Source organism: Eubalaena glacialis, chromosome 12, assembly GCF_028564815.1.
Source record: "Eubalaena glacialis isolate mEubGla1 chromosome 12, mEubGla1.1.hap2.+ XY, whole genome shotgun sequence".
Lineage (NCBI taxonomy): Eukaryota > Metazoa > Chordata > Mammalia > Artiodactyla > Balaenidae > Eubalaena > Eubalaena glacialis.
Window position 1 is genome coordinate 104,718,127 of NC_083727.1, and position 16,649 is coordinate 104,734,775.

At 40.4% G+C, this 16,649-nt stretch overlaps 1 protein-coding gene across 1 annotated transcript in view; it reads right to left on the minus strand.

Annotated features, from left to right (window-relative positions):
- Window positions 1-804: 804 nt before the first annotated feature.
- UBE3D (ubiquitin protein ligase E3D) overlaps window positions 805-16,649 on the minus strand; it is a 148,230-nt gene continuing 132,385 nt past the window's right edge. Inside the window, exon 10 of the mRNA XM_061207382.1 lies at window positions 805-1,246. Coding sequence (XP_061063365.1) covers window positions 1,226-1,246 — 21 coding nt within the window. The 3' untranslated portion in view covers window positions 805-1,225. The remainder of the gene's footprint in view (window positions 1,247-16,649) is intronic.

The window sequence follows — 16,649 nt, forward strand, 5'->3', positions numbered from 1 at the left end:
CAATATCTTCTGCAGGAACTAAGACCCCCCCCATCCAAGTGGAGGATGGTAGCTTCAGGCTGAGCACAAGATTCTTGGAGCACCGCCCCGTTACCTCACCAACAGCCAATCGGAAGAAAGTCTGCACACTCTAGGAGAAAATGAAGACTCTGACCCCCTCCCCAAATGATTCTCCCTTTAAAAACTTTCATGGTTGAGCAGAATCTTTGGAGTTTGTTTTTGGACACAAGTGCGCCATCTCCCCAGCTTGCTGGCCTCCTGAATAAAGCAGCCTTTCCGTTCCAACCAACACTCATCCCTGGAGTAGCGGCTTTCAAGCGGCGAGCAGCCAAACCTGAGTTTGGTAACAAACAGGCTTGACGAGAAGCAGATATAGCTGCAAATCCAGAGACTGTCCTCCCTTGAGGAGTGGGCAGGGAGGATCTGCTTGGCTCCAGCCCCAGAGTTGCTCCTACTGTGTGATTACCAGCAGGTCTGAAACCTTCTCTGTAAAATTAGGAACGGGGACTATGCCTTGAAGGACCCCCTCCAGCTCTGTCATTCTCATTCAGTGGTTTCCTCGTCACCTGCTCTGGCACACAAGGACTCAGACAACCCTGTAACAGGATGCCAGTGAGGTATATTTATTGATCTGAAGCAGTATTTGGTAAAGGAAATAAAGAACAAAAGGAACACATACAGGTTTGCATAAATGGGAAACCCTTTAATTTGATAATCATGCCTTCAACAAACATTTATTTACTGAGCATCTCCTCTGAATAAGGTATACAAAATTCCATATTTTATTTTAAAAAAATGCTTTTATACGAGCCTGCGAAGTTCTCTGAAAGTTTATGTCCTAAGATTTGCAGCAGCTAACATTGAACTCCACCAGCGAAGCCCCTTGCTGCATTCCGCACAGGACAGATGGGTCTCCACCAGCTCTCTCTCCAGGTGGTGCTGACGCAGCACATATTTGAACACTCCTCTCGCTGGGAAATAGAGACGTAAATTCTATACTTATCTCTCAACCTGCTACTATGACTTTCTTCACAGCCTTGGTTTTTCAAAGATTTCAAGTTAACTCTTCTCTTAGAGAATTTATGCAAGCAAGTAAACTCAAAACTGCAATGCCCTGTTCTCATTCTGTAGCTGGGTTCTTGTCTCTGTAATTGCTGCCCACTGGGCCGACTGCTGGCTGCCGGTGCACCCCGTGCTGCGGACAGGAATGTGTCGGCTCCCGCAGTTACATCTTCAAAAAGGCCACCTGGAAAAGGAAGAAAAACCCACAGTGCTTTCCTTATATAATGTGACGAAATGGCTGAGTGCACATCAAACCTGAATCAGGTAAGTCTGCTCGGTAAGGATGCTCACTGGTCTACAAAGAAAAATGACTCTTAGTCGGGCCAGACATTGCCATGTCACAGCAGGAGCCCATTACTCCTTTTTTAATGAACCATACAGTAGTTAAAACAATTCACATGCACTTTAAAGGAAAAAAAAAAAAGTTTAAATTGACACTAAAGTCGTATTGCCGTGAAGTAATCCAGTTCTCTTTCCCATTGGTTCAAATGGCTGCTTTGGATCTTCCATGAGCATTATTCCAAATCCCGAAGACTCCTGGGCAATTCCAGTTTCTCATTACGATTGGTAATTACACCAGTCTCTCTTCGGGTCATGCCAGTGCTTTCAATTGCATCATATTTATTGGGCTTGCCAGCAGCAATTTATCTTAAAACTCGGTTGTTTTAAAACATTTTAATTCATACAGGCTTAGGTACAAAATATTTTCAGACTATTTAATGAGGTCCAGATCAAATGCATCGAATTTCTCAATAGTTTTAGCTAAAGGAGAAACAAACATCATAAAGTCAATCATAAACACTTAGAAATTTCTAGTTCAGGGTTCAGGGGTGATAATAAATTGGGAAGGTGCCAGCATCAGGAAGAGCGTGGAATGTAGGTTAGAGATAAAGATGGAGAAACACGGGGCAGTTAGAAAGCTCGTCCCAGGCCTTTTTCGGGGGGAAAGAGACAGCAGCAGAAGGAAAACATTCTACTCTTGGGCATTTGGTACTTAAGTCCCCAAACGCAGATGAAGGAGGTATGTACTTAATGATCCCTGTTAAGGGGATAGGAAAAGTGAAGAGTCGTGCAGGGCAAAAGCCATCTGCTTTATGTTGAGTAATTCAGAAGGATGTTACTCTTCATACCGTGCTGGTGAGAAAGGCCCCTGCTGAGTTTCCATATCAACTTCCCGCTGAGTTTTTACATCAAGTTCTGCAATGAGAACAAAGTTGAAGGAGCAGGCAAAGAAGAGAGGTTAAGATTCCTAAACAAAATATAAACATGGAATGCGGAGGGGACGAGATAGGAGAGTAGAAGGATGTGAGCTCACCCCTTCTTATGGACGATTGATGCAAACCTCAAGGGCTCACTGTGAAGAGTAAATGAGATAATGCTTATGAAAATACTTGTGTTTCTCTCCCTGGCCTCTCAGATGATAGACATTAGAAGCCCATGAATATTCTGACGAGAAGGGGCTGCTGAAGACAGACCAGCTGGGCCTTTTAGGGAATGATCACAGAATCCCAGGGAAGGGGACCTAGGGGTCACTGAGGCTGACTTCTGGCTCACGGTGGTTAGTAGCCCTGTCGGGACATTCTGCTTCTTCAAGAACAGTTTACAGGGAGATTCCCAAGATGCCAATACCACTGCTGATACTCAGAGACACAAGGACGATGGATAAAAACCAGTTATCTCTTTGTTAATTCTGAAAACTGCTGTGTCATGGAGTATTCCAACCAAGAACTACTTAGAATAACTGATGATGATAAATGTCATCATAAAAATGGTTAAGAACTTTGGCTCTGGAACCATACAGACCAGTGGTTCTCTACTTGGGACAATTTCGCCCACCAGGGGACATTTGGTAGTATCTGGAGATTTTTTTTTTTTTTTTTTTTTTGTCACGGCATGTGGGATCTTAGTTCCCAGACCAGGGATCGAACCCAAGCCCCCTGAAGTGGAAGCCCGGAGTCCCAACCACTGGACCGCCAGGGGAGTCCCTGGAGATATTTTTGGTTGGCACAACTTGGGGGATGCTAATGGCATCTAGTGGGTAGAGAGGTAGGGATTGCTGCCTAACATCCAATTATGTGCAGGACAGCTCCCCATAAGAAAGAACTAGCAGCCTCAAAACGTTAACAGTGCCAGCGCTGAAAAATGCTGAAGTTTAGAATTAGATCTCTCTGTGACCTTCGACAAGCTTGTTAACCTCTCTCAGCCTTTCCTTGTCTGCAAAATGGGAATTATAACAGGACCTACCTGAAACCTGTAAAGCACTTTCCTATTTTAACTCTTTTCATCCTCAGCACAGTCTGGTGACTTAGGTAAAGCAGGCATTTGAAACTTTGTTTTACAAATGAAGAAACAGAAGCTCAGAAAAACGAAGTGACTTGCTCAGGATACAAAGCTAGTAAGTGGCAATGATGGGTTTAGGAAGAAATTTTGATTTCTAATCCATGCTTTTTCCCCTGGTAAGTTTACAGATAGATGATCAAGATAAAACTGCACAGGTTGGGGGACTTTTAATCCTCATTATTGTCTCAAATATGAAAGATGTATTTTCTTTTGCATGCCTGTGAATATGGACACAAGATGGAGAAAACTACATGAGGCTGAGCTCATTAAAACAAATAATGCAAAATGGAGTCCCCATCAAAAAAGAAAAAAATTTTAATTTGACCTGTCTTTTTTTTTTTCATCGTTCGTTTTTATAGTGCCGCCTGCCAAGGACACTATGTGTTTTGCAGGACTTAATAACAAGAAACTGCAATCATCCTTGGGAACAGGTACTGTACAATGCATTTTAGCTTCTTTTTATTTAAAACACTGTGAGTTAACATATTTCAAATGTTGATTTTGTGTTCCCTAGCTTTCATCCATGACAGGAAAAATTGCTTTCCCTAACTGCCATTTATTTTGAGAGGATAATTTTATTTTGTTCTACTACACTGAGAAAAGTCTCTGTATTTCATCTTTTTAGTTTTATTCCCCAAAGTAAAAAGTTTTAAAGCTTTGCAGAGTCTATGAGTACAGCTACAGCTTCAGGTTCCATTGTTACATTCCTGGAATATATAGTTACAAAAGTATAAATAACTATTAGAAACTAGGGAAGACAGGACTCTTTGGAGTTGGCTGTAACATTTGACTCTCCCTGTTCTCTCCTCCTGAATTTGGACACTTGGGAAAGGAAAAGGGGAGAGAGAGTGAAAATGTCTAAAAATAATGTCTCTGCTTTGAGTCACCATCTAAAAACAATCTTCTTAAACTACCATGAACAGGGCCAGGCTGCTGTAATAGCTGACCAAATGTTCAGTTTATAATGCTTCTGTACAATTGCGTAAATATGTTAAACACTTTTGAATGTTCTTGTTATCTTAGTTAACAAAATTATACTATGAAATTCTATTTCTCAACATAGAGCTGGAATTTCAATCAATAAAAAGACATGCTGTCAAGGCAGACTGCACAAGATAAAATTAGCATTAAAAAAAATCCTACATAAATGCTTTGAGGTGCACTAAACAAGACAGATGAAACTGTAAAATACTGGAAACTGTGAGTTTCATAATAATTGTGAGCTTTAGAAAAGTCTCTTTAGAATAAGCAGCATAGGCATACACAAATGTCCCTTTTAAAGGGTACTGTAGACTTAAAAAAATAAATATTTAAAACTATTCCTTAAATATGTATTTTTGTCTAGGTACGGCTCCTGTTCAAAGTTATGTCTGAAATAAATGTTATGGCATGGAAAAAAAGTTCATATTACAAAATCCAGTTTCTAGGCTCAAACTTCATTTACAAAATAAAATATACAATATAAATGTAAATATAAAAATAATAAAAGAAAATGACCTTTTCAAGCATATTATTTATTTCGAGTCTTAAATCCCACTGGGGGCTTCCCTGGTGGCGCAGTGGTTGAGAATCTGCCTGCCAATGCAGGGGACACGGGTTCGAGCCCTGGTCTGGGAAGATCCCACATGCCGCGGAGCAACTGGGCCCGTGAGCCACAACTACTGAGCCTGCGCGTCTGGAGCCTGTGCTCCGCAACAGGAGAGGCCGCGACAGTGAGAGGCCCGCGCACCGCGATGAAGCGTGGCCCCCGCTTGCCACAACTAGAGAAAGCCCTCGCACAGAAATGAAGACCCAACACAGCCAAAAATAAATAAAAAAAAAAAAAAAAAAAAAAAATCCCACTGGGGTACAAACCATTTACTAACTCACTAATTCAGCATCGATCAGGCCTGTGTTGATGACACCTGGACTCCACTCTTTGTGCTGAATAAATAGTATAAGATTTTCCTCTCTCTGGGCTGGCAGGCTGTCTTCATTCATTCGATTCATTCAATGATTAAGTACCATCTATGTGCTGTGACTGTCCAGTCACAGACCACAGTGAGAAGGCATTCCCTCGTGGCATTAACACGTGAGTCGGGGAGAAAGTCAAGTCATGAGATGATTCTAATAGGTTGGAATAAGTCTAAGACGGACGCCTAACGCCTGCTGGCAGAAAAAGGATCATTCTTGGGTTATGAAAGGAAGTGCGATTTCTGAAGCAGTAGCCTGAACAAGGTAGTTATTACTCTAATTATGAATAGTGTGTTGGCAAGGAGAGACAATAAAACCTGGCATGGCACTGAGTGGGATATACTTTGTTCCCACCAAAAGATGCTGGCTTTGCTAAATGCACTCCTAGCAAAGAGGAAGGATGGAACAAAGGACCAAAGATGTGACAAGCAATACAATGAGGAAGGAGGTCTTATCCCACTAAAATGACAACGAGTGTGTGGACACTGTCCACACACTTATATGTGGACAGAAATACCAGACCAAGGAAACATCAGCGCGGCCTTCCAACTCAAATTCTGTAAAAGCCTTTAGAGAGTGGGAAAAAAGCAAATAGGATCAGTGTCTTTAAGGGGATTTAAACCCTTACCTTGTACTTTATTTAGGCCATGGATGCACTAGGATAATTTACAGGTCAATCAAAAGCTTGTGATTTTCATCTACCGGGAACCAGTGAAGCAAAGCACAAGCTGTGTTTTCTAGCGGAGGGCAGCGTGTGAAGTACCAGAAGACAGAGATGTGAGTGGGGTAAAGACGACTGATGCCTCTTCCTCTCCAGATGGGGCTGGACACATGGACAATTCCTGGGTCCTGAGCCTATTCTTCAACAAAGCAAGCTGACTGCAGATGGAAAAGTATGTATCCTACTGTACTTTTAATGGCCTTCAAAAATAATTAAGAACTGAACAGGAAAAGCACTGATGAAGTTCTTCCATCAAGACTCTCTTTGACAGTTTTTTTTGGAACTGGAAAGCCTCTTCTTGTTTTGTAACAATAGATCTTCCTTTTCTTCTCAATCTACTGGCTGCTCTGCTACCAGATTAATTTTCCTAATGTACCACCTTCATCATGTCATTCTCCTGCTTAAAATCTCAGAAAATAAATTTCATAGGCAATGGGAAGGAGGAGTGGCAAAGAATAGCTAACAGAATTAGAGGAACGACTCAAACACAGTTCTTCTAACTCCTAATCCAGTGCCTTCATTTCTGGCCACTGCAAAGTGAAGACGCTGGTCTAGGGTATCCAAAAGTCCTTTAAAAAAAATTTTTTTTTTTCTAGACGACAACAAGATTGTCAAAACAAGGGAGAAAGAAACAAATTATGTCTAGACCGGTATCTTGATATTGATATAGATTGGGCCCAACATCTACAAAAGGAGGACTGAGTCCTTTTTGTTAGCTATCTAGAGACTGAAGGGGCCAAATCTCTCAAACTGACCCACTGTGTAAAGCTAGTCTAGTAAGAGTTGAGAGAATGATTTTTTTGGGGGGGGGAGGGGGGAGCTTCTGATATGCCCTGATATAGTTTTCTTTTCTAAATCTACTTAACATGGGCATCTTCAGCAAACTTATTTGGTTCAGGTAAAGAAAATTGTCACAAATTTGACTTCAGAATAAGCTGGTAAAGAAGAAATCTCCCATACATTGCTTGGAGTATGCCTATAAAACAGGATAGACATTCTAGAAAACAGTTTGGCAGTCTTTAAAAACTAAACATGTACATAATTACTGTATGACCCAGCAACTGCAGTCTTGGACCTTTATCCCAGAGAAATGAAAACTTTATGTTCACGCAAACAGCTGTACATGAATGTTCATGGCAGCATCATTTTAAGAGCCAAAACCTGGAATCAGCCCAGATGAATGCTTAAGGGTGGTACATCCATACTGTGGATGCCTACTCAACACTAACAAGCAGCGAATTGTTGATACATGCAACAACTTGGAAGATTCACCAGGGAGTTATGCCAGGCTCAAAAGGTTACGTACTGTAAAGTTCCATTTATACAACATTTTTGAAATGACAAAATTTCACAAACAGAGGACAAGGTAGTGGTTACCAGGGGTTGGGGATGGTGAGGAGAGGAGGGAGGGTGTGATTATAAAATGGCAACAGGAGGGATCCTGGTGCCAACGGAACTGTTCAGCGTCTTGACTGTGGTGGATGCACAAACAGACCCACGTATACAATTACACAGAACGTCACACACTTGCACACACACACGCAAAGGAGTACAAATACAACCAGGGAAATCTGAGTAAGATGGGAGGACTGTACCATGTCAATACCCCAGAACCATAGTTCTGTAAAATGTTACCATTGGGGGAAACTGGGCAACGTGTGCAAGTGATCTTTCATACTCCTTCTTACAGCTACGAGTGACTCTATAATTCCTTCACTAAAAATTTCGACTAAAATAATGCCACAATACTTTGCAAATGACCTTGTCTAGCTTACTCCAATCCAGTTACCTAGAGTGTCATTCTGAGATGCATTATTCAAAGTCTTGTTCACACTGATGTTATGGTTAATATATCACTGTGATCCCATTTTCCTCAGTGGAATGACCTGAGTAAGCTGGTAAGTTAATTTTGGAATGAGTCCTGAAGCAGACGGCTGCAGTGAGACACAACACCGTTATATTTAACACGGGTTGGGCTGACAGTCTGGCATTAAATGCTTAGGTTACACATAACAGCACCTGAAATCTTAGGTTGTATATGAAGTACTTATTCTAAATAGTCCACTAAGCACTATTTTTTGCTTTTTGATTGCCATGGAGTAAATAATGAGAAAAAATTCTGGCATTTTTAAAACCCAGAATTGCTATAACAAATTTCCCAGACACATAAGAGGCACTGGACAAATATTTTTTTCAGACTGAATACATTAGATTAAAACTCTAATTTTAATCTTAAAATTAACAGTATCTTACAAAAGATTTGGAGAAAGAGGAAAACAGAGTTAGAGCATTTGTTTGTTTCTTGTAATTTGGTTAGCTGTGAATTCACGTCCTTTTTTTTTAACCTACGAACAGGGGGCTTAATTTTTTTAATAGTTTGTATAAACCCTTTAGTAAATGTTAATATGTTTTTTATGCAGTGAAGAAATTAAGTGCATTATTTTTTCCTGTTTCCCCAAATACTCTAACATTATTATTATGTGGGTCTATTTCCATATGGTTTTAAGATGCATTTTTCTCATACTGATTATCACATGTGCATATTTTTTATATCATAAACATTTTTAGGTGCTGCTCAGTAAGTCTTTATTCTTATTTTAATAGCTGCAAAACAGTCCATCATAACAATCTATTACAAATTTAAGTTGTTCCCAGGTTTGTTAATATCAAAAGTAATAATGAAGTAGTTACTATCGTGTTTATAATTTTTTTCAATTTTTAGAATATTCCCTTAGGATAGAGTCCCAGAAATGGGATTATTAGATTGAAATGTATGAGTATTAATCTAATTTGATACATATTTTTTCCAATGAGCTGCACCAACTGGTAATGCCACCAGCATCCTATCTTTTTTTAAAAAAATTAGTACTAATTTAATAAAAGGAAATGACATCTCAATGCTCTTTGAATTTATTTAATTGCTATGAGTTTAAACATTCTCCCAAACGTTTGTTTAATAACATTCTCCCAAACGTTTGTTTAATAAACATTCTCCCAAACGTTTGTTTCTTGTAATTTGGTTAATCGTGAATTCACATCCTTTTTTTTAACCTACCAACAGGGGGCTTAATTTTTTTAATAGTTTGTATAAGCCCTTTAGTAAATGTTAATATGTTTTCTATGCAGTGAAGAAATTAAGTGCCAGGCAGCATCTCATTAAATCTTTATAAAATCCACTTGAATTAAATATCTAATTTAATTGTCTCTGGATTATAAATGGGGAACTGAGGTTCAAAGAAGCTGAGTAACTTCTGCTCACTGCTATAAGCTAGTAACAAGGCTGGGTGTGCAATCGGGTCTTTGTTTCTGAGCCTAGTATTCATTCCATCATCAAAGCTCCCTTCCATCTAATTATGGTGAGAGATAATTGCAAGTAACTTTAGTTGAAGAAATAATCCATAATATTCCAATTTTAAATCAGATTTAGTAGCAATTGAAATGATGCAGTCGCTCTTATTTGTTAAGCAGAAAGCAGATTACTTCTTTACGGTTAGATGTAAGGAGGAGAAAGAAAAAGACAGAAGAACAAATTAAAGCCCTGTTTGTAAAGAGAAAATCATTCCTTGATTAGAAGAGAAAGCTTCCGGCAAGTGAGGAGAGCCTGCAGGATAAATGAGAAATCAGCCTGAAACCTCAGAAAGGAATTTTTGTCTGTAAGTTTAGCAAGCAGGATAAGTTACATTGGCATAGTTTAGTCAGTTCAGTAGAAAAGATTATGACTTGGAATAATCAAACAACAGTTAAGGCCTAGTGAGAAATGGATCAAATTGGAACCAGATGCTTATTTTCTTTAGCCACTTACTCCTTAGACATTACTTTGAAAATATAATATTAAAGATACACGAATCTTTAAAAAGGAAAGCATGCTAATATATCCATTTTTAAATAAATACCATTTATTTCTTAAGCCTGTTATTTGGAGTTGCTGGAAATAAACAGGGCTCATAAAACTGTAATTTATTTATTTTAAAGGAGGAGCATGAGGATATTATAACTACAAAATGAAACAATAGTAAATGCGCGCGGAAGGGAGCACACTGAAGAGGACAAAGCTTTGTGATTTTTTTTTTTTTTTTTCCTTTTTGCTTTAAGCCACGTGGAAAGTAAAGAGGGGCTCTTGTATATAGAACTGTTGGTGGAGCGTCTCCAAGTCAAGAACAGCTCAGTGTATGGGAACAGAAAAGGGCACCTACTCATCAAGGGCTCCCAGGGTTCAAAGTGGTAAGTTTTACACTTGCCATTCTAAGCTCCACGAGAAGCCAGAGGAAATCAGGTGGACACGAGGAAAGTGCAGACTGGTGAAGTCTAACTGATGTGGAAAGACTGGAAAGCTGGAGACAGAGTATATGAAGCCGAGAAGTAAAAACAGATTGGTGTGAGAAGGTGGTACTCTGTACAGAGAGCAAAGATTCAGACCAAGGGAAAGATGAGACTGAATCCCTTCCCTGACTCCTCCAAGCTGAGAGCCTCCTCTCCCTCCAGTTCTGCCCACCGGTGGCCGTGGGGACTAGTGACAAAGGACATCAATGGCCTGGCAGGCCCTGGAATGGACAAGACCCTCAAAAACTGAAAGAGATGATTATTATTATCATAACTGTACATTAATGCTTTATGTATTTTAAATATTGCTACAGATGCTGTTCATGAATAAATTCTTCTCTGCTGTTCATGAATAAATTCATGCTTCTTTAATTATTTTTAAAGGAAGAAGCACAATTGGCTGATTGTGTATAAAAAACCTCCAAGGCTTACATAAGGCTTTCTCTCACTTACACTATCCTATAACAATAGTATCTACCAGGCACAGGGACTGACACCACACACATTGCCTCTGAAGAAAAAAACTGCAAACCTATAATGTTTGCACATGGAAGAATGTAGATGGCTTAGTGTAAGATATCACCAGCTACTAGAAAAATAACTCCGAGCCCAGAGGCCACTGATAGGATTGTGTAGAGAGGGTGTGTGTAACGGAAAGCACTCGAAGTGGTTCAGACCAGCACATCCTTGGTTAGAGACATAATTCATTCCATAGAAATTCAGTTCTGAACCCAGGATTATTGACTAAGCCGTAGGTCTTTAATACATGAAACTATCTGGCTGAATTCACCAATAATTAGGCTTCTCCCCAGTATATCCAACTGATAACATTAACTAGAAAGAAGAGTCTGACTGATTATTCATCAAGGCACTCTGTAAAGCAGCGGGAATGAATGGATGGACCTAAACACGACTTATAACTACTCATCATTAGTGTATTACAATGTGGACTGGACTTTTCTGGCTTCTGGGGCATTGAATACTTGGAGATGACCAATGCTCAACTATATTTTGTTGGGAAATACCAGTAACCTTTAAAATCAGCTAACTGCCTTCAAATGCTGGCCTTCAGAGTTCACTATGAGTTCACCATGCCAGCTTTCCACAGAAATGCACGTTCTATGAGATGGCATCACAGATTGACTGAAGAACTTGCATACTTCAGCATACTTCAATCAAGTAACAGCTGGCACAATTTATAGCTGAAAGAGGCTTCCTGGCTTAGGAGAAAGACTGTATGTAATTTCCAGAGGCAACACAGTCAGGTTACCCAACCTCCGTGCCTGAGTTTCTTCATCTGTAAGATGGGGCTTCCCTCTTCCTCTGGTGGGTCAAGGATTGTATGAGATACTGTGATGTCTGTGACTGGCCCCAAGGAGGTCCTCTCTTCCCCACACGGATGATGAGGAAAGCTTATTCAGCCAAAAGCCTCCCTCCACCTACCTAAATGGGGTCTGAACATCATGACTCACTGAGCTGCAAAATTAACATCAAATATCTACGGGTCCTTTACAACAAAGTGCGAAATAATTTTTTCAGGATTAGAGAAGTTCTGAGATGAGACACAGAAACAATTTTGATCTGCGGAGAGGAAGGACCGGAAAGCCATGAGAAAATAATGTACTACATTTTGGTGGGAAGTGGAGAAAATTTGGAAACTCATATATTGTTTCAGGTGTCTTTAACTCACCTAAATTGCTAAAAGGTGGTGAGCAGAAACAAGTATTCCACAGAGTCTGCTGTGTTCTCAGAACTATTCCATTTGGTATTTTTAAAGACAAGGCCTATAAACACTTGAAAAATGTTCTCTATTTTCTACTGGTTTAGGGGTAAAAAAATTTTCTTTGAAAAGAAAAAATATATTTTTTAAAATTCCCCCAAATTTTCTTTGAGGTCATCTTTCTAAAGTATGAGAAATGAATGGAAAAGGAGAGTGGGCCCAGTTGGGAGTCCCTCAGTTAGGGTTTTTTTGAAAACCAAGACCCCATATGAGATAAGCGTGCATGACCTCACTCCTTTTCTCGAGAACCCTTGGTTCATAACATTAGTATGATGCAAATGTGGAGAGAAAAATGTTGGGGACTGGTTACATCAGTGAGTTACTATCTTTTCATTTTGACAAACTTATGAACAAACCCATCAAGACAGGGCACCTCTTTGTAATGTACAAAAAATATTGAATCACTATGTTGTATGCCTGAAACTAATATAATATTGTAAGTCAATTTTACTTCAATTAATAAAAAAAGACAGGGCTCCTCACTCAAGTCCCATCATCCCCAGCGGTCGCCCCTCCCTGTTCAAACTTCTGCCGGTTAATCCATGACACCAACAATCTTCAGGGCACTTAGCTGTTTTTTGTTTGTTTTTAACTTATAAAAGATTTCAAATATTAACATATTCTCTAGTCAACAGAATAGTATAATAAATCCACAAATATTACCCAGAAACAATAATTACCAACTCATGGCCATTTTGTTTCATCCAAAGCCCTGCCACAGAACTCTTTTGAAGCAAATCCCAGACCTATTATTTTGTATATAATTCAGTGTGTGTCTCTGAAAGAGGACTGGGATAAAAATAAAACCACAATGCCATGACCACATCTAAAACATTAATAATAATTCCTTAACATAATCAAATATCCATTCAGTGATCAAGTTTCCCCAACTAGCTCATAAAATTTTTTAACAGCTGGTGTTTGTTCAAATCAGAATCGAAACATGTCTAAGTAGTATTACAATGGATTCATACGTCTTTTAAGTTTCTTTTAAATCATAAGTTCCTCTTCTCTTTTTTCTCCCTTTGATTTTTATGTTTTGAAGAAATCAGATCTTTTGCCTGCCAGGTTTTCCATAGACTGGAATGTGGTGAGTGTTTTTTGTTTGTGTTTTTAGTGTCATTATAAACTCATGGATATAAAATACATCTGATACACTTTAATCTACTACAGTCATTATTTGTATTAATGCTCACATCATCCCATCTTTGTCAGTGAGAATCTCTTCAACTCAGAGCCTAAGTCCTGAGGACATGATCTTAGTAGTTTATACTGGTTTTTTGTTTGTTTGTTGGGTTGGTTGGTTGGTTTGCTTTCTGGTAGGATGGGACTCAGCCTCATCTTATCCCAGACATGGAATCAGCCATTCTCCCGAGGAGCCTAGGTCCTTCAGTGAGGAATGGTATTTGGAGATAAGAACTAGAGCGCCTTCCTGCTTCCAAAGTTCCTTGGACACGTTACCTCATGTGTACACATATACACCCGCTACCCACCTCTAGGGGCCACCATGTTCCCTTTTCAAAGTGCACTCAGACCCTATTCAGAAAGCAGGTCCTCAACTACTCAGAGATGAACCTTTTTGTCTGGTTACCTAAGGAGGACAGGTTAGAAAAATACCACCTTAGCAACAGAGAGAGAAACTGAAACCAAAGAAAGATCATGAGTCCCTTCCTTTTCCACTGGAACTAAAAGGAAATAGTTAAGATCTGTTATCAGAACTTAGATGGAAAAAGGAATCTTTCTAGATAGAGAACTTAATTTTTTTTTTTTTTTTAACTAGGTAAAGACCTTCCTGTATGAGTAAAAGAAAAATGCTTCCAGAAAAAGGCTGATCAAGAAGGTCCCTTGGGCATGGAATGATAAAGGTGACTCACTGCCTTGCGTGGACAGGTCCCTGCTGTTAATTTGTTTGTCAAAGCTGTGGAAGAATGAGGGGGGGACGGTCATTCCGTGGAGGCTGAGCACTGGAAGTCCGTCCCAAAGACAATAAAAGTCGTTTTGTAAACTTGTCTGGCTAATTAGGAAGAGTATTTCTGCCCTCACTAAAGGAAAATACCCTATAACCCTCACAGTATGTCTGGAACAGAGAAAAAAATGAAAAAATGGAAGGGCACGCTTCACAGTAATTTTGATAATTTAGAGCAAACTTATTCAGATGGCAAAATGTTTCCCAGCCCCTGAGGAGCAGCAGGTTCCTGTAAAACCTGAACCTATTATCGGGGGTGGGGTCTGGGGGGGGTGTAATGGGGACTCCTCCAAATCAACATAAAAAGTCTTACAACAGACACTTCACAAAAGAATGTAAATAACCAAAAAGCATCAGGGAGATGCAAATAAAAATCATAATGAGATGCCCACCAGAACAGCTAAAATAAAAACGACTGGCAACACCAAATGATGATGCCGTGGATGGTGATACGGAACAACAGCAATGCTCACACACAGTTGCTGGGAGTGTAGAATGGCATAACCACTTTGCAGAAGTGTCTGGCAGTTCATTAAAAGTTAAACACACGTTTACCCTACAACCTGGCAATTCCATTCCTAGATATTTACTGAGAGAAATGAAAACATGTCCACAAAAAGCCTTTATCAGACTGTTCACAGCAACCTTATCAAAATAGCCCCCAGTCAGAAACAACCCAGGTATCCATCAAGAGCAGAATGTATTAACAAATTGTGTTTTTTTCATACAATGGACCACTATTCTGCAATAAAAAGAGAGTGAACCACTGATAAATGCAATAATGTGGATAAACTGCAAACACATCACGTTAAGTAAAAGAGACTAGACCAAAAAAAAGAGTATACACTGTACGATTTAATTTATACAAAGTCCAAATATAAGCAAAATGAATCTATGATGATAGAAATGAGAGACTGGTTTCAGGGGAGGGAGGATTAATAAAAAGGCCTGAAGGGAACTTTCTGGAGGAATGGATATGATCTATATCTTCTTTCTGGATGGTAGTTACACGGGTGTATGTACAGCAGTGGTTCTCAACCACGGGTGGTTTTGCTACGCAGGGAACATGTGGCAATGCCTGGAGACACTTTTGATTGTCACCCCCCAGGAGGGGATGCTACTGGCATTTAGTGACTAGAGGTCACGGATTAACAGGACAGCTCCCTACAAGAAAGAATTACCTATTCCAAAATATCAACTGTGCCCAGGCTGAGAAACCTAGTGTAAAAACCTAGTTTTTGTCAAAACTCACCAAACTGAACAACTAAAATCTGAACATCCTATTGAATGTTAATTATTACCAAAAGAAAGAAAGAAAAAAGAACTCAATAACCTCTCTCCTCACCCCAAAATATAGGTGAAGGACAAGATTGGGGGGAAAAAAATTTCACATTTCAATTCTGTGAGTTGAACTGCTCAAAAAACACATTTCAATATCCAAATCACACTCAGTTAATGTTGATTGAAATTTTAAAATCTTGGGCAAACTTCCAGTTCTGCATGTAAGGAGCTTGGAAGTTGCCATTGCATCCTAACAAGTAAAAAGCTGAACAGACTGAAAAATCAGCAGCTCTTGGATCCATGAGGGAGAGGAGGACACAGGGCAGACCGAGGCTGGAGAGACAGGACAAGGCGGGGATTCAAGGCTTGCTGGAGGAGAGATTTACTAGAGGGAGCCAGAGCCAAGGTAGGAGACCTGGGCTGTAACTGACGAACCGCTGGAGGCTCAGTGTGCACCCGTCTGAGAGTGAAAAGCTGCAGGGGGATCCAGTCATAATGGGTCCCACAGTTGTGCGAGATTTACCCCCAGAGGCTCGACCCAGGCTCTCACAGTAAATATGGGAGCAAAGTCCCCTTGAGCTTCCAGAGAGGAGAGGGGAAAAGGAACCATTCTGAAATATGCCAGAGTCCTCTGCTGTTAACAAGGTCTGCCCTCGGGGTGTGGGGGGGGGCGGGCGACTAGTTAACCAGAATCTAACCTGCTGGGTGTTATTAGAGCCTAACTGACCTGGGGAAAGGGAAGTGACCAACTCCAGCCCAATCTGGCCATCCCGTACCACCGAAGGGGGGAGAAAAAAAATTAAAACTTGATATAAAAATGTCCAAAAAAATTATACCGGGGGAAAGATGGACGGGGTATGGGCAGTCCTCTCCACAACTCTCCCTTCAAACACACCCTTCCTATCTCCCCTCTCCCACTGGTAAAACGCACACCGTGGGCTACTCCACTTAAAACTTCCTGAAGGAATTACATTTGGGCCTCAGGGGAATGTTGATATAGTTGTGCACAGACAGCCCTGGGTGATAAAAACATTGGGGGGCAGGGAGCCCGCCTGGCCCTTCAGCCTCAGCATCTAATCACCCACCCCAGACTCCACGCTCTTCCCGCCCATGGCTCTGAGCTCACGAACTTCGCGGGAGGCAGCCGCAGGGCAAGGCAGGCGTGGAGCTGGGTGAGGGCTTCCCGCTATCTCACAGGTCACAGTGACAAGCAGGCAGCTGATTTC